This window comes from Bicyclus anynana, chromosome 13 (genome assembly GCF_947172395.1).
Source record: "Bicyclus anynana chromosome 13, ilBicAnyn1.1, whole genome shotgun sequence".
Classification (NCBI taxonomy): Eukaryota; Metazoa; Arthropoda; class Insecta; order Lepidoptera; family Nymphalidae; genus Bicyclus; species Bicyclus anynana.
In genome coordinates, this window is record NC_069095.1 from 5752623 (window position 1) to 5777882 (window position 25260).

At 35.1% G+C, this 25260-nt stretch overlaps 1 protein-coding gene across 4 annotated transcripts in view; it reads left to right on the forward strand.

Annotated features, from left to right (window-relative positions):
* LOC112045941 (protein unc-13 homolog 4B) overlaps positions 1-25260 on the forward strand; it is a 72369-nt gene that overhangs the window by 6304 nt on the left and 40805 nt on the right. For 2 of the 4 annotated variants that reach the window (XM_052884994.1, XM_052884996.1), the window contains exon 2: positions 526-1571. In XM_052884994.1, coding sequence (XP_052740954.1) covers positions 688-1571 — 884 coding nt within the window. In that variant the 5' untranslated portion in view covers positions 526-687. Of the gene's footprint in view, positions 1-525; positions 1572-15463; positions 15773-24066; positions 24799-25260 lie in introns of those variants that run through there. The other 2 variants (XM_024082369.2, XM_024082360.2) reach the window with 2 other exon arrangements.

Sequence of the window (25260 nt, forward strand, 5' to 3'; positions counted from 1 at the left end):
CATAAATTATAAATACCTGATTATGAATTGTGTACTGTATTTTAAACAAGTGTATAATTATCTAACAATAATTGAGTTATTCTGATTGTTTCCTAAATCCAAGGTTGTTGCGGATTCTCTATTACATTTTTCTTTGTATTCTATTAGATACTTGATTTTAAATTATCGTGTTATATTTATAACTATTATATCTACTTCTACTACTAGTACTGGTAATGCTACTAATATTACTATTATCGTTCAAGTAATTAAGTGTTTTCGGAAGGACGGCCGTTGTGCTCGTCGTAGTAGAAATCGCGGCTATAACTTCCTCGAAAAGACTAAAATTACTGCTCAACTAACCGGATGAGGAGATTTTCGATACTTATTAATGTACGTTTACCTTATACTTGTTAAATATTTTGTAATACATTCGCTTAATGGCCGACGTTATAAATTATCGGTAAAGAAACTAAATAAGGTCACTTTACTTGTAATTACAAACATTATTTAACTCAATCTAAACTGTTATATCTTTTGTTCCAGTGATATCGAGATTGCAAAAGAACATTACTCATCACTCACTGCCAGGAACTCGGCAGATGTTGTTTAAATTAAGCTCATAAACAATTTCAGGTCACGCGGAAAAGATAAGCGAGACAAAAAGAAATTCCTCCTTTGAAAAGCGTTACAAACAAGAGATAAACAATGCCAGAATTAGGCCCAATGATGCGTGCGCTGGAAATGCAGAGGCTCATCGAAAACAAAGTGTCCGAATGGCGAGAGAGGTCAACACGGGTCGCGGGGGCGAGCGTGGCCGAGTCTTATCAGCAGCCGCTTCACTTTAAACGTCACACCAACAGACGCAAAAACAGCGCTGAAATAAACAGAATTATCGCAAAGTACTCGACTTCTAACAAGAGGCCTGTAGAGCGGCGATTCACATTAGAAAAGTGCCCTGAGGATCCGCCTGTGCGTCCGGCTAGACACAAAAAGTTATTCGATAAGCTAAAGTTCTCGAGGAGCGAAGACAATCTTGCCAATATAGGTGTCATGGACACTCCGGACCCCACAGAGGAAATCAAAGCTCCACCTCGTTTAAAATTGTCAAAATACAAAACGAAGAGTTGTGAGGATATAACCGCTTTTGGTGACTTCAATCACACTATGAAGAGCAAGCATTTCGAAGAAAATAGTATATTAAATGCGAAGGTTATTCCAAAAGAGAGTCACACGCTTCACAGTATCGGCGAGGATAGTTCATCTATTTCGGAACTTGAAGACAGTGGTGTTAATTTAAGACACAAACCTAATTTTGTTACATCGACTCCTATATCAAATAGAAAGACGTGTCCTGTTGGTGATTCTGTGTCAGTGTTCGAGTTTGAAAAGTGTGCCAAATATGCCAGTGTTAGTGATATACAAAAAGGGAGTTCTGTGCCAGACGTTCGTAGTCGAATATCAGTGGGATCGGAGAACACTTTGGATGCTCGGAAACGATGGAAGTTAATAAAACCTCCTTTTCGGAAAGGAACATTTGATTGTTTACTTCGTTGGCGCGGAAAAAAACCGACGTCACAACATCGAACTAAGTAAGTACCGTTGAGTATTGTTTCATTGTTTATTATGAGAATTAAGAGGATGGCCCAAAAATTAAAGAAGAACATTTTACAGTTGCATAAAGTAATTTCACAATACCTACTATTCTTTCATAATGTATCTGTAGCTAAGCAAATGTGACTTTAGTCTGAGATTGTCCATATCTACCTAGATGCAATAATTATCTTGTGAAAACCATAATGCATTGCACTTTTGTGTACATGTAGTATTTAAACGCTTTTAGCCCTGAGAAACAGGGTAGACACGTATTTATGATCATTTACGGTTTAATATTAGACAATTACGATGAAAAACATTTTCTACGCTATAGAAATCTTCACCAGAAGGTCCAATAAGTTGCTTTAAGGGAACTTGGATGTCTTCCATTAAAGGAAAAGTAATTATTTTCAAAATAACTCGTGAAAAATTATGGATACTTACCTAAGCTCTTCATGCTTAATAAAATTTAAAACATTATTTAATTATGGATACTTACCTAAGTTCTCCATGCTTAATAAAATTTAAAACATTATTTAAGTTTTATGTATTCGATCATGAACCTATGGATCTTGCGATAAACTCATTTTGGAATTTTTTCAGTCTTTGTAGATAACATGTTTACTTATTTAGTCATAGATCGGATTTTGCTTTTTGGTGCAAAATTGATAAAAAAAAATAAACGAGGTTATTATCTTTCGCTATCGCGCAAAAATTTTTCTTAACTAATCCTTTTGAAAAAAAGAATTTTGTTCCAATGCCAAGATAAGTATTAGCCAAATAAAAATAAAACGATCTCTTCTTGTATGGATCATTTTATTTTTTTCGGCAGCTTATTAACGTAACTAACAAACTAGCTAATTTTAAGAAAAATAATACTATGGTAAAGACAATTAAAGGCGGATTAATACTTTCTATATCTCAGTTGTTACTCATTTACTTAGTACCTACTTAATTTAAAATTCATTAGTAGGTTTGTTTTTAACCGACTTCAAAAAGGAGGAGGTTCTCAATTCCGTCGGTATTTTTTTTTTTTTTTTTTTTTTTTTTTATGTATGTACACCGATTACTCAAAGACGCCTAGACCGATTTCAAAAATTCTTTTTTTGTTTGAAATGGTATAGTCCCCATTTGGTCCCATTGCCATCATGACAAGATCTGATGATGGAATCCTGGAGAAATTGAGGGGAACTTTCGAAAATTATATGGGTGTCTAATGTGTTTGTAAAGTTTTCCATTTAGTACCTTTGAGAAATACAAAATTATGAAGGTTTAAAATCGATCTGATGATGGAGTCATAAAACAGACGAGGGAACTCCTTGGCGATTTACAGCAGTTACCTTGTGTTTGGGCTTGATTAATTTGTATTAATGAGAACTTTCCACATAGATAGGTTGTGACTGTCATTTAGGGGTTTGGTGATGAAGACCAAGGACAATTAAGGGAACTCCTTAACAATTTACAGTAACTACCTTGTGTTTGGCCTTGATTAATTCGTATTGCTGAGAACTTTCTACCTAGATGAGTTGTGTCTGTTATTAGGGGTCTGATGATGAAGACCAAGGTCAATGAAGGGAACCCCTTGACGGATTACGGTAGCTACCTCGTGCTTGGGCTTGATTAATTTGTATTGCTGAGAATTTTCTACCAAGATGGGTTGTGACTGTCATTAGGTGTCTGATGTATTCGTTTGAGATGAAATTTTACACTAAAAATTGAAAAATAATAAAAATTTTAATAAAAAAAATACAACCGACTTCAAAACCTAAAAACGTACCCACTAAACTAAAAAGCGAAAAATAACATCATAATATGTTCTACCTGCTGATCAGTATGAAGTCGGTGCTTAGCCGGTGTTGTCTTAATTTAAGCCATTTCTGACAGGACCACATGAAACAACACTGTCTACAAAATCTAAATCTATAAGATATGCTCACATGGCTTGAATTAATACATCACCGGCTTAGCACCGCCTTCATATGATCAGCAGATAGAACATATTATGATGTTATTTTTCGCTTTTTAGTTTAGTGGGTACGTTTTTAGGTTTTGAAGTCGGTTGTATTTTTTTTATTAAAATTTTTATTATTTTTTAAATTACAGTAATATTTAAGTACTTAGTGACACTGTCAATTTTATTGTCATTACATAGTTCTACATGTTGCTAGTAGATGGCGCTACCAGCATATATTAAGGTATTTTTTTTTTTTTATTCTTTACAAGTTAGCCCTTGACTACAATCTCACCTGATGGTAAGTGATGATGCAGTCTAATATGGAATCGGGCTAACTTGTTAGGAGGAGGATGAAAATCCACACCCCTTTCGGTTTCTACACGGCATCTTTGCTATGCACCACGTGTGCATTATGTACCTACTTGGACTTGAATTTATTATGCAGTACATACTAACTTATTCGTTTTTTTATATTAGGTACATAATAACTATTATTATAATTATCCTCTATTATTTTTATTATTTACGTTAACTGGAAATTATCTTAATTTAAGAGCGATCTTTGGTCACTAAAGAAACGTAAAATACAAGTTTTCAAGTCTCTATTTACTTATGCCTGCTTGCATGTTTTAATATAACTACAACAAGAATCAGTAACAAATGACAGTGAAGTAATTAATTAAGCAATTAGATATCATTTCAACCGAACAGGAAAACATCGTTGGAACCTGTAATGCCTGTGAATTTTTCATATTGTTCTCAAGTTGTTTGAAGTTAGCAAACTTAAACTTGGCTAACGCCAGCGAGACATTACATTACGTACTTATTCTGGAACTGGTGGCTAACTATAGGGTGGCAGGGTTGGCAAAATGCAGAGGCGTACCCACCCAGGGGCTAGGCGGTGAAGTGCAGGCCCTTAAGCTCGGGGGCCCTCGAAATCTTACCAGAAAATCTCAGTTTGAACATTTGAAAAATTATCCAATTTTCAAAATAAATATTACAGGTTATCGTTACTGTTTAATATTTTTAACGAGTATTACATGCACTGCAGTGTACAAAAAACTGGTGATAAAGTAGCTTAGCATTTTTTATACTTTAATTTGTATATTTTTATGTAATAAGACCTCACTAGTTAAGATGGTAGTGGGGGTCCCAATTTTTATTTGCACCAGGGCCCTTCATTACCTAGCTACGCCACTGGCAAAATGCCACGGGTCCACGAAGCGGACACGAACCAGCTGTAAGCTCAGAAGTAATCTAACCTTAGCCTTAGCCATGTGGCACGTCGATCCCCTTTCTACAAACGCTAACGCTCCTAAAACTAACAAACTCTATGGGAATGGCAGATCCGATCGACCACTTGATCACTTTAACCTGTCGACAGTCATTCCCATACATTTATTAAGTTTCGAAGCGTTAGCGTTTGTAGAAAGTTAATCACATGGCCTAGGCCCTGGGTCGATAGCAGTGGCGTGCTGAGTGTTTTAACTAGGGTAGGCATTATACGTACAAATTGCATAAAATGGAAAATTCTTTCTGCACTACATGTTTCTAATAAGTCTTTAGAGTAGGCAGTACGTTTATGCATCTATGCAATGCACGAAATAACCAGGTCACGGGTTCGAGACCCGCCTGCTAGAGTATTTATTTCTAAAATAGTCTTCCAACTAACTGTGTTTATTCAAAATTCTTATTGTTATTATTTTTACTAGACAATATTAAAACACATTGTTTTTAAATTGTCGTTTGTATGTCTGTCTATTTGTCCGGACTAATCTCTGAACCTAGTTAGTCGATTTTAAAAGAAATGTCATTAAAAGATAGAGGAGCTTATTGAGCAACTTATAGGTTACTTTTTAGCTCTTATAAATCCATGATTCCCGCGTGATTTATGAAAAGCTGAATTTTACACGGACGACGTCGCGGGCGTCTGCTAGTTGCAAATATGATTGACACTCTGAGACCTATTGATGTAGGTAGGTTGTCAAAACAACAAAGAGGTTTTGTAAACCCACAACAAGTATAAAAAATATTAATTAAGTATAATATAACTAAAGATGTATCTCGTCATTAGCGATCACGTTTATCTATTGTGTTGGATAGGGAAATCTACTATATAATTAAAGACAATGGGGTATTGAAGAATGGGTTCCTTCCAACATTACGTAGATTAGGTATTTACAAATATAGGTACACGCTAAGAGTAATATACGAGTATAATTAAAATAATAGAAAACCCCATTAAGTCAAAAAAGTAACCGTTATTTTCAAAATAGCGCCACTGTTCAATATACCCATTAAAAAAACCTGAAAAATATATAAATTTTTAAAGCGAGATTTTGTATTTTTCTAATTAAGCTATAAAATCCGTTAAATAAATACTTAATTTAGGTTGTTGAGCGTGTCAAATAATCAGACATACATAATACGAGTACAATACAGACAAAAAGGTTGAAAATCATAACCGTCTTTCAGAAGTCGGATTAAAAAGTTTAGATTACATACTTGATTAGTGATTTCAAAGTAGTTTTATCTAATTATTCACTAATAATATAATCGATAATATGCATAAAATAATTATTTTTAACTAAAAACAAAAAAAGAACAAATTAACAAAAGTATAAAATCCCATACAAGTCCTAACTCACGCTAACGAAATGTTTTAGCTCCTGAACTATATGTACCGCGCGCGACGTATTAAAGTCGGGAGTCCGTTTCTACACAGTAAGGCAGTCGTTGCGGAGGGCTGCTCTAAGCTCCGCACCCGTGGTCTAGTAGTTTGGGGCGCTACCCATGACACGGCGATAACCGTTCTCTGGAACGCGATTGATGCCACGTTTACTGAGATTACTCATAAACTGTCCACTCGTCTCTTGACGTATAACTAGGATCTAGTCCTGACACCACTGATGTAGAAGATTTGACTTCCTTTTGCTACCTACTCGAAAAAAATAAAAATTGCCATTGAAGAAGTGAGATATTTTCGTTTGTTTTATCAATTAAAGATTTTTGATAACATTCATGGAAATTACTAGAAGTAATTTCTCCAAAAATAGTCAAAATTACTCGGGTTCCGTGCGGCCGCTAAACTCGATCGCGTTATCGCTGGAAAGCGGGCTGCGGTAATGTTCTTTTATGAACTATATATATATGTACTTAAATGAACCCTAATGATTTTTTTTGGTGTATTAAATATTATTTAAAAAAATAACTATTCAATTTTTAAATTAATATTCTTCCTTATCCGATTCCTTGCCACCTACATTTTTCAAATCTATTCGCCCGGGCCCCATATAAAATGTATTGACGCGTGAGTCGCGTCATTGGCCCTCCTGAATGGTGACGCACCTAGTGCGTCATTGGAACCCGGTAATGTTTTTGATACTATTTTAAGTAGTTTCAAGTATAATAATACAAAGTGAGACCTGTTACCGTGTGTTTTGTTTTATTAATTAGTTTAGTGTGCTTTAAAGTGACTATCTACGTGTCTAATAGGAAATGGAAGGTAAGTTACAGATTTTCAGCATGAGTTGTAAACATTTGGCTCGAAAATCAAAGAATCTTCGTATTTTATATCAAATTGGTGACATAAAAATACAAGGTGATTATTTTTATACATTTCCGGCTTAGAGTGGTAGGTTTGATTCCCGGCTCTAGTAGGTAAGAGACATTTCAAAATTCTTTGAATGCAATTTAATTTATTAGAAAATCAATGTCAGATCTTCGTTTGTCTTACAGTTTTAGACTTTTCCATATTGACCGTTCTAAATGGGCCTCCCGGTATGTTTTTTTTTCAGAAATTAGAAAACGAAAATATATTCCGGAAACGGAACAAGAGACACAGTGCGAGGATGACCAGTTATTTGAGGAGAACTCTCAATCCTGGGAATTTGATAGTGGAACAAATTATGTAAGGGATACTAGGAAGAATACAACGAAGGATAGTGCAACGTGCACAGAAAAGCAGACGGAAGATGTAAAGGCTGTGACAGTCGTGGATATGCACGGCTGCAAATATTTTGGGCAATTTGTGTCCAATGAATTACTTCGATTTAACATTACTCAAAGATATGTTATTATGCAAAATATTATAGAAATATTAAAAAAATAATTTAATTAATACATTACGAGTATGTATGTAAGATAAGGTTATAAGCAGGGGTAAATGAAAGAAATATTTAAGTTTTTGAAGATTTATTACAAATTAAAACATATTACAATATCGTACCCACGTATGTCTATTGTTCATTTTGGTAATTAAACACTGCTTATTTGACTGATTATTTTAATTAGGTAATTAAGGATTTGGTTTCATAGGAACAACATAATTACTTACTTTAATTGTTTTACATGTTAGAACTGATTAATCATAGTGATCATTAATTGTACCTGATTATTAAGAAATTCGTATATCATATATAAGCAATTATTCTACCTCCATGGCGCAGTGGTTAGAGCGTTAAATTCTCAAATCAATAATGATTAGTATTTGTGAAATGCTCTAAAACATTCCAGGCATAATCCAGGAAAACCTGGACAGTCAGGACAGCCAAACAACACATCGACTCTTTTTTTGTGGACATTAAAGCAGAGCCTGCACCGTTTTCTCATTGTTTTGCCATTTCTTTTGGGTAAATGTGCTGGCAAATGAATTCTACCCGAAACTGACGGTCGAATATTCTCTGATTTATTGGGTAACAGGTATTCAATTATTCGTAATCTAAAATCATATAAAGTTGTCTTCCTTTCTCTGTTTAAATTATAAAGGAAAAAAGAATTTAATAATTGCATCTGCATGATGTGGATAATTACTTTTTTATACCACCTTAACGTTTTATGTTCTGCACAATAATAATTTAACATTTGGTCATGCTTGTCCACTGATCTCATAAATTTATTGTAATTTACCTGCACTTTAGGTTTAAACGAAACGTTTCCGTATTTATTTTTTGAAAGTATGTATTCACTATTGTGTTCAGAACTCACGAAACAGACCTCCCTCTTATCTAGCCATTTTGTCACTGTTACATTTTTATTGTTATGCATAATACATGCTTCATTTTTTTGTAATTTTGTATTAATTAAATCTTTGGGATTCCCTTTTTTATTTTGCCTTAAAGTGCCGGTTAAATATGTGTTATTATTTAATAATTCGTTGGCCATATCAACGCTTGCATAATAATTGTTTACATATATAGAATGACCAACATTTAAATAGTTTTGAGTTAGTAAACGTAATACTTTTTTGACGTGACCACGACCACCCACTACATTATCTTGAGCCCCAGCATACAAATGTATTTTCATGCAGATACCGTTATTTTCGGCTAACATATATAATTTTATGCCATATTTGTGAACTTTATTTTTCATATATTGACGAAATCTTAATCGACCTGTCCATAATATCAGAGATTCATCCACAGTCAACTCTTTACTTGGATAATATATTTCTTCTAATGTTTTATTAAATATGTCAATTAATGAGCATACCTTTTTAATGCTTTCATTGCCTGGAATATTTTGAACATTCAACGCTCTTAAAATCATGAAGAATCTATTTCTTGACATGTAGTTTTTTAATGTAAAATCAAATAAATAATGTTTTTTCCAGTAATCAGTGAGCCGATTTAATTTTATTAATCCCATTAGGAAAATAATGCCAATAAAGGTCTGGAATTCTGGCAAAGATATTGGTTTCCACCTTTTGAATCGTGTATGCCCTGTACTCGTGGATTTCAGGATTTTACTATTTGCGTTTGTACACGTTATTATAAGATCATAAAAATGATTGTTGAATAACAAATTAAAAAAATCAATTGGTTCAGTTCCGGTCATATTTTTTTTAAGACCAGGGTTGCCAGTAAACGGAATTATATTTTCAAGAGCTGGATTACCCATGGTCCAGGTTCCTTCTTGAAGTACTTCCGCGTCTCGCAGTACTGGTTGCTCATTTTCGGTAGTAACTACCTCTTCCTCAGCCAAATCTATCCAATCATCTTCCAAAGTTTCTCCCAGCAGTATGCCATATAAGTCCTGGTCCGTAAATAGATTCTCCTCGTCTGGAAGTATATCTCTTGGAGACTCCATTGTCCTCAAAATATTTTCTATTTCATGTTCTGCTCTAGAAGTCGACGGTTGATCCATTGTTCTAAAAAAATCAAATGCGAGGTGTAAGTTACATAGTTTCAACTTTACGTCCCTAATTTTTTTTATTTCATTTTTTTTGTATTAACGTGCAGACTGAGTCATTACGTTTAAGAACAATGCCGCGCAACTCGTTATCGATAAAGGGATGCCGCTCGGGCGCAAATAAATACAACAATAGCATTGTTTTTACCTTGCGTTGTACGTTTCCCTGTTTTAGTTTACTAGTCATTATACCTACTATATTTTGTTGAGCTTTTATGTTCTGGTAAGTTTGTTGTTTGTAAAAAAAACTTAACAAATAACGTTAGTTTTGTTTGATAATTTATCACAATTTAAACTTTGTTCTTCAAAAATTAAATAAAGGATTATTTATTAACAATACTGTTTAAAATAAAACTATATAATACCCACCGCTACTGCTGTCTAGTTATTAAAAAATAAGAAATTAATATCAAAAAACTTACCACAGATGAACGGCAAGTAGATTGATTCAAATTCGATAGATTTCCCAGTAACACAAACGTAAAATCGGAGTCCAGTATCACAAGCCACAATGTCACTAATGCAAAATCACGGGAGTCCAGGTACACGCAAGCGAATGTCGTCGGTAGGGTCAAAAGTAATGAGAGCACGTCTGATGTCTGACAAGGGCACAACAGAAGTGATCTCGTCATCAACCCATATTCGGCTCACTGCTGAGCTCGAGTCTCCTCTCAGAATGAGAGGGGTTAGGCCAATAGTCCACCACGCTGGCCCAATGCGGATTGGCAGACTTCACACACGCAGAGAATTAAGATAATTCTCTGGTATGCAGGTTTCCTCACGATGTTTTCCTTCACCGATTGAGACACGTGATATTTAATTTCTTAAAATGCACACAACTGAAAAGTTGGAGGTGCATGCCCCGGACCGGATTCGAACCCACACCCTCCGGAATCGGAGGCAGAGGTCATATCCACTGGGCTATCACGGCTTTCAAGTATTCACGGATCACGGAAGTGATCTCAGAAAGGATAAATCGCCATGCGCAGGAACACTTTCGCAGGTCTACTTTACTTATACTTTACCGCGTCTAGTCACACGCTTCCCAATGTTGTAGGCACAATAAATTTGTGAAGTGAAGATAAAGAAATAAAGTCACCCTATTTGTTTAAATATTGTAATAAATTATACTACAACTGTTAGAGACAAAAATATTTCATTCCTATCAAATTCTTTTTTGAATTTTTTTTGTGTTGTGTAATGCCATGAAAGTAGAGAGTAAGATGGAGACAGTCAACATATCTGCACCTCGTTCTCAATTTTTAAGCGAGAGTAACCGTTAGATATATATTTTATTAGACATTTTTTACATTTTAGTGTGTGAATAATTATGGATGAATAAAAAAATATACCATGTGGTTGACGACCCCTGACAATTTAACTTTCCAAAATAATCTAGTGGCCACTGATATTATTGTCTCTAATGTGTTATTTTTTATGTAAAATAAAAGGATTTTTGGTTTAAATTGAATAAAAAATATATTTAGTACAATTTTCTAATGACGCGCTTGTCGCGTCATTGGCCTCCCTAAAGGTTTTTTCATGACGCGCTAGGTGCGTCATGGGCCATGAATCGGTTATATTTGCTCTACGCTGCTATAATTGGGTGGTTGGCGGTTAATATGGACTGGAACTTGGATCAACGACTTAACTTGCTCTTCGAGGCACGAGTGTGTATGTAACTTCCCGTATTCGGGCTATGAATTTCTATCCTCGTAATTCGACAAATTCGGTATTGGACCAATGAGGCAGTCAAGTGCACAAGGCAGTTAGTTTACAGACCAACATTACAGACCTAGACTAGATTAGATAAATGTGCTTTGGAGAATGCACATGTGAGCACTCGATTATCTTCACGTGTTTCGCAAATGTAAATAAGATACATAGGATTATTTACAGTTGCGAAACACCTGAACCTATATGTACAATATAGTATATACAATAAATAATATACAAACAAACACTCTTCAGCTTTATAATATTAGTATAGATTTTATACTAATATTATGAAGCTGAAGAGTTTGTTTGTTTGATTGAAAGCGCTAATCTCAGGAACTACGGGTCCGATTTGAAAAATTATTTCAGTGTTAGATAGCTCATTTACCGAGAAAGCTATATATTATCCCCTTATTCCTACGGGAACGAGAACCACGCGGGTAAAACTGCGCGGCGTCACCAAGTCTACTTGTAAATGAGAAAATCGGTGTAAGCTTTCATTGAGGTGATTACTATTTTAGAGTTATAAAAGAACTGGTGGACGCCCACCTTTCGCGTCAAATTCTGTTTAAGTCACACGTCATCACACACATCACAAATCCCACCGTGATTTTTTCGAAATAATAAGTAGCCTACTACTATATTTGAGTCACAAACGTGCCTTAGTTTGAGTCTGAGAGCCTACAACAAACTTAAAAACCTATTATTTTTCTCAATATTCATATATTCAATAAAGTACTTATATGGTAAAACCATCATTCATCATCATTATCAATTAGTCCACCACGCTGGCCCAATAGATTGGCAGACTTCACACACGCAGAGAATTAAGAAAATTTTCTGGTATGCAGGTTTCCTCGCAATGTGAGACACGTGATATATATTACTGAAAAGTTGGAGGTGCATGCCCCGATCGATTCGGACCCACACCCTCCGGAATCGGAGACAGAGGTCAAATCCACTGTGCTATCACGGCTCCATGGGTAAAACCATTCCCCTAATGAATAGCTACAGTAATTGTCTCTCAAGTCTTTCTGTCGTTTATATGTATATAGGTACATATAAGTTTATATACTTAAATAAAATGATTGAATCTACTTATGCGTCGATTACGGCTTATGTACAGGCACTGACTGTAAGGAGCTATTAGCATAACAATACACGACAATAAGTCATGATTCTCATAACGATTGTAAGCAATGTATGTGCCCACTTGCATGATGCAGACTGCATTATGAGACAACATTATTCATTGTGCATTTTAGACATAGATCAAGAAAATAATGCATTATATTAGACCAGGAATGTAGGTAGAACAACAATACCTATTAGTTATGGAAATCCACTGAAGAATGCATAAGAATAAGAAAATACCCCCACGGAAAAGTTTTTATCGCGCCATTTGTGTTTTTTTTTATTTATTGAGATAAATACAATAGGGTACATAAGCTAACATGTCCTAATAATTAATTATTATTGTAAATTTTTGGTAAATTTGTAATTTTTTTACATTTTATTTAATAATTATTTTAAATTCTTCGTAAATTTTCTTAGATTTAAGTATAGTTTAATCTTTTACCTTGAGTTTTTAACCGGACTCTGCAATGTTGTGAATGCCTGTAAAAGATGGCTGCAGTAGTCTAAAGATTTATGTCTCTTTCTGCTGTCATTGTTGGCATTTCCAATAAAATAAATAACTGTTTAAAACATGCCCACATGGAATGGTGGCATGTTTTAAACTGGCTGCATTTCTGCGTTGGTCAGCCATCAGGCTGATCCTTTGTGCAAATAATGAGCCAGCCACTAGTCGAGGCAACTAGCCATGAAGAAATGATTCACAGTTTTTTTGGCACTGCGACTCCAACCTCCATGGCCCAAGGGTCTCCAGGGCAAATGGAACAAATACATATATAATTCTCGGTCCGAGAAGTATACTTCTGCCACTTACCGGTTTCAGCTTCCGAACCACTTTCAGCTTTTTCTGCTGTGGCTCCCGGTCTTGATTCAGTCTTTCTGATATGACACGGTGCTAATGTGTCAATGCATGTAGCGTCCCACGTTAGGGCTCGCCCCATTTTCAGGGATCAAGCGTCAATCTAAATCAAATCAAATCAAAAATCATTTATTTCAAGTAGGCTCAGTTTACAAGCACTTTTGACACGTCAGTTGACTATTTGTAAAGATTCTACCACCGGTTCGGAAGGCAGGTTCTGCTGAGAAGATACCGGCAAGAAACTCAACAGTTGCTCTTTTGAAAAAGTCATACAGTATTATAATTTACAATTGATAACAATTACTGTTTACATTTCTTATAGTTTTACTTCCTGTGTGAAGGTGGAAGCTGATCCAACTATCTATCTATCGGGTCTCTTGCCTTGCCATCATTCCGACTTATTCCTGACGGCTCGATTAGCGCAGGAACATACCTATCATATAGCCCTTACCCTCAAATGCCTTGTTGGACCTGTGACTTAGAATCACCAGATCCTGGGTTCGAGTTCCTGGGTTGGTTGAGCTGTACTTTCTTCCAAAAAAATCTCAACTCGGAAGAAGTACACTCCTGTGCCCCGCAGAGCACGTTACGCCGTCATTCTTGTCGTCCGCCATAATTGTATGTAGGTAGTTTTTTGAATACATGATCACCCCTACAACACCACAAACTTTACCTTTATAATATTAACACGCGTTCGCCCTTAGACCTCCTTAATCTGGCCCTCTCTGTTCGTTCTTAGGGGATCTCTACTATCTATAAACTATCTCCCTGATAAATCAGTTTTGTACGTGAAGCGTTTTTTTAGATTTTGTGATGAATGACCTTTCGCATTTATATATGAAGATATACCGAGATATAGCTTCGACGAACTTAAAACATTTCGTTTCGTCAGAAAATGCTCATCTGTATGTAATTCCACATTGCCGAAGTTGGGAGGAGAGTAAGTAAATTATGTATTTACATAATGATATCTTTTACTTGATGTGAATGTGGTAATGTATCTATGTATTCAAGGTCTCGACGTGGATATTTTTTCTTTGCGAATTTCTGACTGCAGCCGTTTTATTTACTTGTAGATATAACTATTGTAGCCTAAGTCCATTGGAATTTACAAATAGATAGAACGGTAGGAACATTACAAGAAAACCGTCTCCTTAATTGATCCAACCGGTAATGGTGAATGGTCCAGTTTCCTGTTTATTGTGATAATAGGCAGCTATAGCTAGTCATTACGATCTTTTAGATGCTTCGTTATATTTATTTAGACTATAAGTCTTTTTAGTCATTACTAGCCGACGCCCGCTAATTAATCCAGCCCTATCGCAAAATCCGTTCTTAGTGGACACCTACTAATTATAAACTACCTCCCTGCCAAATTTTAGCATTGCACATCAAGCGGTTTTCGAGATTACGAGATGAATGACCTTTCGCATTTATACATATTATATTAAGATTAGCTGTATATTAGTTCATCGTTTGGCAATAGCCTTTTTTCTCACTTGTGTCTGTTCATAATTCAATAGCTATACGAGTCTCATGACATACTCGTAACTATCATTATCAAATAATAGGATATCACCTTATTATATACTATACTATACTATAATATATATGTAGGTGTAGTGGTATATACTATATACAAGTATATATAGTGGTGTATACTATAAATATATAATTAGGTAAATGGGCGACAACGTATTAGTCACATTAGATTTCCTAAAAGGACTCTACTACATGAGATTATGAAATCGATTACCGATATGGACTATTGTTTTACCAATTTCCAGCACAACCTTTTCAATTAATTAAAAAGCAAATAGGACAATTAAAAAATAATTATTTTGTGGCACGTGGCAGATAGGTATAACGGGTAATTTAACTCGGGATTATCTCTGCGTAACTACGATATTCCCGTGCAAGACACTTAACGCCATAACAATGGATGGTTTTTCTAACGTTGGCTCAGTAAAAAACTGGAGTAGGTTATAAACCTCTGGCAAACAAAGCTGACAACCGCATAAACTGTCCGCCAGTCACCGACAATCAGCGCTACGTGAAGCCTGAAAGTCCACACTTACAAAATAAGCACGCATTTTACAAGTTGTGTTACGTTTTTTTTTATTCCATTATTCGCAACTTAGCTATAAATAATAGCGTTTTTAGTATTACAATTTGTTACGAAGACATTTATTTTTATTCAAAGTTTGTAAATTAACTATATATAATAGTGTTTTTTATTTAAGTTATATTGTGTTGTGTAAAATGGAGCAAAACGCACGCGAGAACCCGTGGTTGTTTGTGTACAAAAAGTTGCAAGACCAGGAAGTTATCAGCCGTACCAAGTGAGTTTAGCAATAATATTTTTTTATTTACAATAGTTGCGAAAATTTTCAATTTTAAAGTGCGGTTTTAATAATCTGTGAAATCAGCGTGTCTTATATAATTATTCACTATATATCAAGCAGTAATATTAATATTTTAGTATCTTAGGATTTACTAAGGATAAAATAACTGACAGTACAGAATATAGTATATTTTATTAAATGACAAAATTTCTTGTATATTCTATTGAAAGTCAAAATTTCTTGTATATTTTATTAAATGACAAAATTTCTTGTATATTTTATTAAATGACATAATTAAGAAGCCACGACCGAAGCCATCTATCTCACCAGTGATATCAAACTTTACTAATGTAAAATCTAGCAGAGTCACTATATACATGGTGATTATTTTACAACCATTTGCAAGTATAATGGAACAAAATCCATTCATATGAAAAATATAAACATTTACTTAATTAAATAATAAGTTAATACATAAAACTATGAAAAAAGTATATTTTTTGGGTGTTCCGTATCTTATTCCCGCGGTTCGAGCAAATCAGAAGTCGTTAGAAGTTAGAAGGAAGAATTTACTCGTACACATATAATAAGGACTGCGGTTAATGAATCAATTATATAAAATTACCAGTGATTCACCTGAAAGACGAGGAATTTGATGTTTGAGTGCGTTTAGATTAAGAGCTCTGCAATCTTGTTTGAACTGCGGTTTAAGTCAGCAAAAGATTAAATTGTCTTGTCAATGTGTTGCTCACGATGTATTTTTAGCATCTCATTACTAAAAATATAGAGTTTCAAAAATCACCTAATTTTGGGGACATCGGTCAATCTTGGTATACTGTTAGCCATGTACGTCGGATATATTATAACACAACCGAGTATGCAAACAAACGAGTCCGGCAATTTTGGGCTGGACATTACAGTAAAAAATTATGAAATATCCTTTTTTTATAATTAGAATATAATTCAAATTAATTAGAAATGTTTGTTTAGGTATGTTGAAATCGCGCATTTTATAATGTAGGTAAGGTACTGGTCCATATCTTGAATACGCAACTGTTAATAATAATAAAATATTTATTGAGCAAAATTTTTCAGATAATCAAACTGACATTAAAACAGTCTAAAACTGATTTTTTGAGGTCTTGTAAATGACATTAATTTTGGACATTGTAACGGTTCCTTAATTAAATATGTTCTCAGCGGTGTATCAAAAATGATTAGTCTCTTTTAAAAAAACTTTCGTGCGAATAAGGGGTAAAAAAGATAAACATAGTCAAAACATAGAAGCGTAGGCTTTATTTCTAACGTAATTAGAAACCACTCCGATATTAAGCCTATGTAATCACAGCAAAATTTGTCATCAGCACGATAAGATTGCTAGAACATTCTAATTAAATAAGGATCTATCTTTATTAGTACTAAATTTAGTTAATTAGATAATACAAAAACCATCTAACTTAACGATGAATTCAGTTTTACAATCCCGGGAATTTCAAATTATTACAACGAATTAGAAATCGGAAGAAATTAAATAGTAATTGTCTCGAACGGTGAAGGAAAAACATCGTGAGGAAACCTGCATACCTTAGAATTTTCTTAATTCTCTGCGTGTGTGAAGTCTGCACGCATTGGGCCGGCGTGGTGGCGCGTAACTCCTTTCATTCTGAGAGGAGACTCGTGCTCAATTAGTGAATGGATTGTTAATGATGATGATGACAAAGAATTGAGAAATTTCAAAATTAAGTAAGTAAAATAAATGACCATGACGATGTCGTCATAAATATAAACTTGAAAATATCTATACAGTTGTTTTAATAAACATATTATTCTTACTTATGTTTAAATTTAAATAAGAGCTTAGGAGAAGTGACGATTATAACAATGGATTTAGCGTGCAAATGCCGGGTCTATCGTGTATGTCAATATCATGGTCACTTTTTGCACACCTTCAGACTCAAAAGAGGCTAGAGCTCAGACCAATTACAGAAGGACCTGTATCGCACTCATAGTCACGAACAAAATTGTCTGTCATTTTCTGAAGAAAACGAGCTTAGATTTTGTATATATCTTATACTAAACTAGAAGTTTTTGCCCGTTTTTTACACAATTCAATTACACAAAAAGGTATTTTTACGGAGCTCTTTAACCGACGAACACGATTACAACTATTTAACATCGATACTATAGAGACAGTTTCTATAATCGCATTACATCGTTGATCATATACTTTGACAGAAAAGTAACGTCTAGCGGGGCAGGTCCTATACAATAATTGGTCTGAGGGCTAGAGACACTTGTCCGGCGAGCACGATCCCAGCGCCTTACCCGGCCAAGAAGGTTCGCCTCGAGGCCCGTTTCCTCCCTATCCGAGAAAAGACAAATCACACAACTCAGACCAAAGACAAATCCCACAGCAAAGTCGAATTTTATTTTCGTTTCAAGTCCTACAAAATATCTGATAAAAAGGTTGCAATAAAAACTGCATTTATCTGCAGCCGCTGTCCGAGTAGGTCTCTAAATTATTCGATTCCATTTTCGGTTAGTCCGTCTTTGCACCCACATCAAATGACTATTCAGATTTTTATGTATATATATGAAAATCGCCCCCATATTACCGGCAGTACTGAAGGTCACACGCTGATATCTTTTTGTATGCAGGTTCTGGCAGTAGATAAACAAGTAGGTACATTTAGCTATTACTCTTTAAATATTCAATTTAGAACTATATATGTGTTTTTAAAAAAAATATCCTCAGGACATAAAGAGGCTGATTGAGCCCCAATACTCCCCAGCCTCTCCAGTTCCGTGTTAGCATAGTAGTTTGGAGAGACAGGGCAAATTGTCAGCTTACTTCAAATATTTAGCCAAAAAATTTTAATAAAAAAAATACAACCGACTTCAAAATCTAAAAACGTACCCACTTAACTAAAAAGTGAAAAATAACATATGTTCTACCTGATCAGTATGAAGGCGGTGTCTTCATACTGATCAGCAGGTGCCTAAAAAAAGAACTTTTGAAATCGGTCCAGGCCAAAAAAAAAAAAATACCGACCGAATTGAGAACCTCCTCCTTTTTGAAGTCGGTTAAAAAAGCTCTCTCTCTCTCTCTCAAAACTAGCTCTCCAACCATATTGATTAATCCAACCATATTGAATAAATTATTGATTGTGGCCAGAGGTAATTTTCTAAAATATTTAAAAAAAGGCTTAGGATGCTGGAGTACATGCATGTACGCATGTTCGCTCTGTGAATAGTATTTGTGAAACCTACAATGAGCCGTCAAACTTACAAAGCCTTCAATTCCATTTATGCTGATGCGTATAATCAAACAATTGAAAACTGTTGATCAACCGTAAATTACATTGTAATGATTTAGCAAATTTTTTGGTACGCAGTAGTCACCTCTAACTCGGCGAATAATGGTCACTTTTACACACAGCCTTTATTCTGGCAATAGGTACTGGCAGATAGGTACTAGACTAAGAACCTGTATGGCCACTGGACATATGAAGGCTGAATGTTACTAGGTATATGTCCCTAGTTCCTACTATAAGTACCTACGAGTTTGAAAAGTAACCAATTTTAGAATTTGACTGTGGTGGCTTAAAAAGAAAGCATCAGGCCGGATGGTTGAGGTCAGGTCCAGACCCTCAACCGTCCAAGTACGGCTATGGCAACAAAATTTAGACTGCTTATATTTTCAATATAAAGAACTAGCGGACGTCCGCGACTTCGTCCGCAAAATCAATTCTTAGCGGATACTATAAATTAACTCCCTGCTGAATTTCAGCTTTATACGTTAAGCGGCTTACGAGATTTCGTGACAAGTGACAAGTTTTCGCTTTTATATCCGATATATCAAAGCGCACGGTAGTGAGTAGGCAAGTTCCAGCAACAGGCCACGTACATGCCATGCACTATTTACACGAACCGTTTCGACCCACTTTGGACCCCCGCGTAGCTCAGTGCCCATTACAAGTAAGGAGACAAAATTGTACATACGTAATCATATACTAGTACTAGTACTAAAGCAGTATGCCAAATTTCATAGATAGCTTCAGTAAATCCTGAAATAGTAGTTGAACCCTGTAGCCTGTGAAAATAGATAATTTTAGCACTGACTCACTGACCGGTAATCGTGTAAATGTAGAATAACATAAAATTGAGAAATTCAAGAAATGTGAGTTGGCATAATCGAATATCGAATTTTTAATAAAAATGACTTGTTTGGTTGCTTGTTTGTGTTGATTTCAACCCTTTTTCAGGCGAACAATTAGCCGATAGGAACTTGGCTCCCTTTTTAACAGGTATGTTTTTCGTGGCATCGGCACTATTGACCGACTTCAAATTCATACAACTTTATCTTTCATGTAAATATTTGACTTTTTTTAATTACTAAACATTATTTACAAAATGACCAATAGACTCCACCCTAAAACGGCGATATCATAGACATAACTTTATTTTTGTGTTGTAAAGTACCAAGTTGATAGGTACCTACTTCATAAGATTACATGTGACTAATTAGTAATTTAACTTTAACCTAAACTTATAATATATTATTATTATACTAAGATAATGTCCAATAACTTAGTCTTAGTCTTTCTCTAACTATTATTTTAGGTCACTTCGTTCACGTGATCTTCCATGTATCACTTAACACTACACGATTTATATCGATGACTACACTATCACTAGCCACTAAACACTAAATCAAATGGTTTGGTCCGTTTATGTCTTCTCATCTCACTGTATTCGTAACATCGAGTAGTTGGATTGTCTCGATGTTTACGTGATGATGAAGATAGACATAACTGAAGATGTCTTTCGCCATGTTGAGTGTGACCTACAATATAAATCGTAACTTATTAGATCTATTTATAAATCCCATTAACATCACATAGTTGATGGGAACCCCGCGCCTATCGCGTGCTGTAAGTTTTAATTGCATCTCAAACATAATGCCATTTAATTATGTTATAAGTGTTTTCCTGTTTTTAATGGCGCTTATCTACTATAGATAATCTCATTTAACCTGATTATCGAGATTTAGCTTTTATTACGTGTTACATTACTTATAGACTCTCTAGCCAGTGGCGGATTTACCCATAAGCCTAGTTCGGACTACTTTATTTAGTCGAGTACGAACGATTTTTGGGCGGTAAATCCAAAAATTGTTGTGTACTACCTTAGTCCCAGTAGGTCCGGATGGTAGTAGCGGTCATTCTTGATAAAAAATATAGGAATAAGTGGTGAAAATTTCACTAATTACAACAATTTTGAACTTTATCACTTTATTTTCTTTAACTTAAAACCGTTTTAAATGTTTTATTTTAATGTGCATTGTGCAATTATCACAAAATCCCAAATCTCGAAAAATATTATAAAATCTATTAATTTTCATAAAATTCCATAAAATAAATACTTTGAATAGTCATTGCACTCAATACAAATGCAGTGCTTTTGCATCATATTATACTCGTATGAGAGAAGGGTGGCTACTACCTTGGGGCCTATGGCTGCTAAGCCTACAAATCCGCCACTGACTCTAACTGTGGCGTGCACTTCATAGATGCGAAAATGCACTGCCTACCCTGTTGACTTATTACGGACCTGTATTAGAAAAAGACTTTCCCAGTTTGTACAATTTGTATTGTACCTGTGCCTGCTATATGTACAAATTATGACGTTTTGGTTTCTTGAAAATATTTTAGACATTTCTAAGAAACTTTCCAAGATCACTTTGTCGCGAGCAGTGAGCAGTTTTTATTTTAATTTTTTTTATACACTGGTCACTGGACGAAATAGTTATCAATAATATCTTGTTTGGCCTTGAAATGTTAGACTGTGGCATAGAAGATACAAGACATACAGTAGTTCCTTTATCTTTATTATAGGTACTACCTACTAAAATTATAAACGCGAAAGTTTGTATGGATGTTTATTACTCTTTAACGCCGCTACTAGTGAAGCGATTTAGCTGAAATTTGGAATGGAAATAGAGATACAGATTTAGAGACAGATTTACTCTGGATTAACACATAGGAAACTTTTCATCCAGGAAATATGCATGGTTCCCGCGGGGTTTGTGAAAAACTGAATTCCATGCGGACGAAGTCCGCTAGTTATTGATACAGCTGATACAGCGGTAGATACGCCCCTGGTGTAATGATCTCTTACATCTGGTAAATCGCAAAGCTATGCAATCGCAATGACACAAGCCAAGACCTTATCTCATTTTGTTTTGATTACTCAACAGTCATATGAGTAAATGTCAAATCAAGGTCTATCTGTTCTCCGTGATACCCCTTAGCACGAACTGTGTCAGTTAAGATAAAAAAACAACAAAAAACGAGTACCTACGCAGCGTTAGTTACGTTGTTAGTTGTTAGTTGTTACCACTAATTATTTTGTGGCATCAAGGTCGATGGTGGAGCTTGTTCCATGTGATGGCGCACGATTAGTCTAATATGTTTCAAGGCCATGGTAGATCTAGATACCTAGTCTTTTAACATAACTAAACGAATATGAGTTATGAGATTGTCCCTTTCATTTATTGTGGAAACTTGGGTTAGGGTTTTAAGCGTTAAGTATAAATAAAAAATACTGAAAAGATACTGAAAAACTGTCTTATTTCCATTAAATCTTGTCATAGCTTGATGTTTCGAAGTGTTTGTAAACTGAACCTAATTTTATGAAGTGAATTTTGAAATTTCGAGTTATTAATTATGACGAATAATCGAATATTATTCATAATGTAATAAATATTTTACAAATATCTACCTACTTTACCTTGAAATCAGACACGAGGTAGATAGAAACTAAATAACTAGATTTGCAATTAGAAACTGTAAATATTATTTGAGTATTGGCAAACTTTCAAAATATTTGGAAGTTTATCATTGGCTGTTGCTGTTGTGGTTATGAAGAGCATGCAAATGGTTTATTTAAGAAGTACCTATCTAGGTATTTCATACAAGTCATGGATGGACAAATGACTATGCGAAACGGCCTTGAAAATCTTCTGTAAATCCCAAAATAATAATTAAACACTATCTCACCTCAGCTAGTTTGTATGTGTGTATAAAGAGGACATCATTAATTAGATTTTTTTATTGGCATAAGTAATAATAAGAGATGTGATTGCCCAGTGGATATGACCTCTGCCTTCGACTCGGTGGGCATAGATTCGTATCCGGTCCAGGGCCCAACTGATGGTACGTGTAAGTGGAAAAATAATGTCTCAAAACAGAGCAACTCTCCATAAGGCATGCAAATTGCAAAGGACGTGAACCTATTAAGTATACTTTATATGTAATTGTATATAATATACAATTACATATAAAGCTCCAAGAAAATCTGCTCGCTAGAATGCTCGGCAGAACGCTCGCTAAAATGTTCTCACATTTTTCTGTGATGTAACATTCGCACGAATGCTCATTACAAGTAAATGCGCAAGTCTATCAGCACCTTTAGGTATACATAGGTAGGTCGTAGGTAGGTACTATAAAATGCTAAGCGTGTATATTGAGCGTAGGTAGGTGTTAAGTCTTTGTGCCTGTAACTATGTAGAACTTAGGCAACCAAGCCCTTTAGACCGGAACGGACCGGAAAGGGATAGCAGTGCTGCATGGCGATAGAAACAAACATGGTGATAGTATATCCAGTTACGTAGCTTTGGAAGGGCCCTGTATCAAAATTAGTTGGGGGACCCAATTAATGAAGGGTAATGATATCTCACAAAACAAACAAAAATGCTCACTTAAAATTAGCTAAAATGAGTGATACCTATACCTACCTATGTAAAAATTTGAAATATCTTACATGTTTATGTAGGACTTTTAGGCGCACGCTTAGGCAAAGAATTAAGTCAAGACAATGTCACTTAATTCCTTGCCTAAGCGTGGATAACATTTTAATATTTTTTGCTTATTCACGTAAGGGGCCCCTGTAGTCTGGGGGCCCCGTATTATTGATACGGTTGATAAGACGGTAGCTACGCCCCTGAGTATTTCCTCGTCAATCTTTGTCACATCAATAGAACTTTTTGTGACAAAGCTCGTCGTAAAAGGGAATACCTTACCTAGTTAGTAAGAGAATTAACGTTAACACCTATTTTCTAGTGGACGAGGTCGTCGGAATCCGCTTGTAAACAGTAGTCAGTAAACAACAGGAAAATAAATTAAAACAAAACAATGGTCAAATTTAAAACTATAATTATGTATTTTTCATAAACACACCAAGGAATAGAATCCATTAATGAATTGTTAACATTGTTACTAATTAAGTAATTTAAAATATTTATACAGGAAGTGTTCGTTATGACATTGTTTGAACGTATTAGGATGATTTGTTTGAGTACTGATTACCTACCTATGTTGTTATTGTGTGTGTCATTATAAAAACACATGTGATGTTAATGCAGATCAGTTTGTTGCGGCACCGACGGCGGGCGCAAAGCGACGGGCTAGTACGCCTTCGCCTTGGATTACGTCAGTTTTATTTCGTTCGCATGCTGGTATAACGCAAAACAGTCTTCGAAATAAATGTTTAGCAGCGTTTAAATAGAAAGAAAATTGTATCACTCGAGTCACGGTCAAATAACGATACTCGCGTGTAGGAGACCGGCAAGTTTAGCTTTACCCGGTGTTTGGTGTCAGTCAGTGACCTCAAAAAGAAAAAGTTCCGCCGAGACGGTTTTATACGCGTACCCACTTCAATCTTTTAATCTCAAGTTAACTGGTGTTTACGTCATTGACTACGAAGATTATGACTCGTTCCGTGCGGTGATTCAGTTTGATCAGCATAAAATTATGGTCATACCGTGACTACAGCCGAACTGTCGAAGTAGTAAGACGCGAGTTGCTCTGCCGAATGCAAATGTGTATGAAAAATAATAATTGTTAAAAATAGAAGTGTTAAACGTAAACGGAATTAAAAATGGATGAAGAATCGATGTGGAAAGGATTCTACGACCAATTACAGAAACAAAAATCTGTGGAAGAACAAGTGCATGATAGTCGGTGAGTCCCTACGTCCTACTTTCCAAAAATCTTAAAAGTGTAATCGTTTTATTTAATCGTTGCTTAAGGTTTATAGGTAACCTAACCCACCTGCGGCTGCGTTTAAATCGAATAATCTTGTAATGACGAAAGACTTAAATTTTTAGTAGTAGCTACCTACCATCCATAACATATCAGTCAAAACAAAAGAAAATCATTGACCATTGTTGACATCTATATTTGCCACACGTGACAAGGTTTTACGGATAGAAATAATATATCTTTACTCTGGTTTTAACTACATCCTCAATTCGCGTCTGCGTAGTGCGTAGTGTGTGCTGTGCAGTGCTGTGTGGCCATAGATGTGATCTTTTTTACATAGGTACCTATAATATAGGAAACGATATCTGCTGCTAATCTAATAATAACTTTAATTATGTTAGTTAAAAGGTACCTCTACGGTAGGCATGGTACTAGCGGACA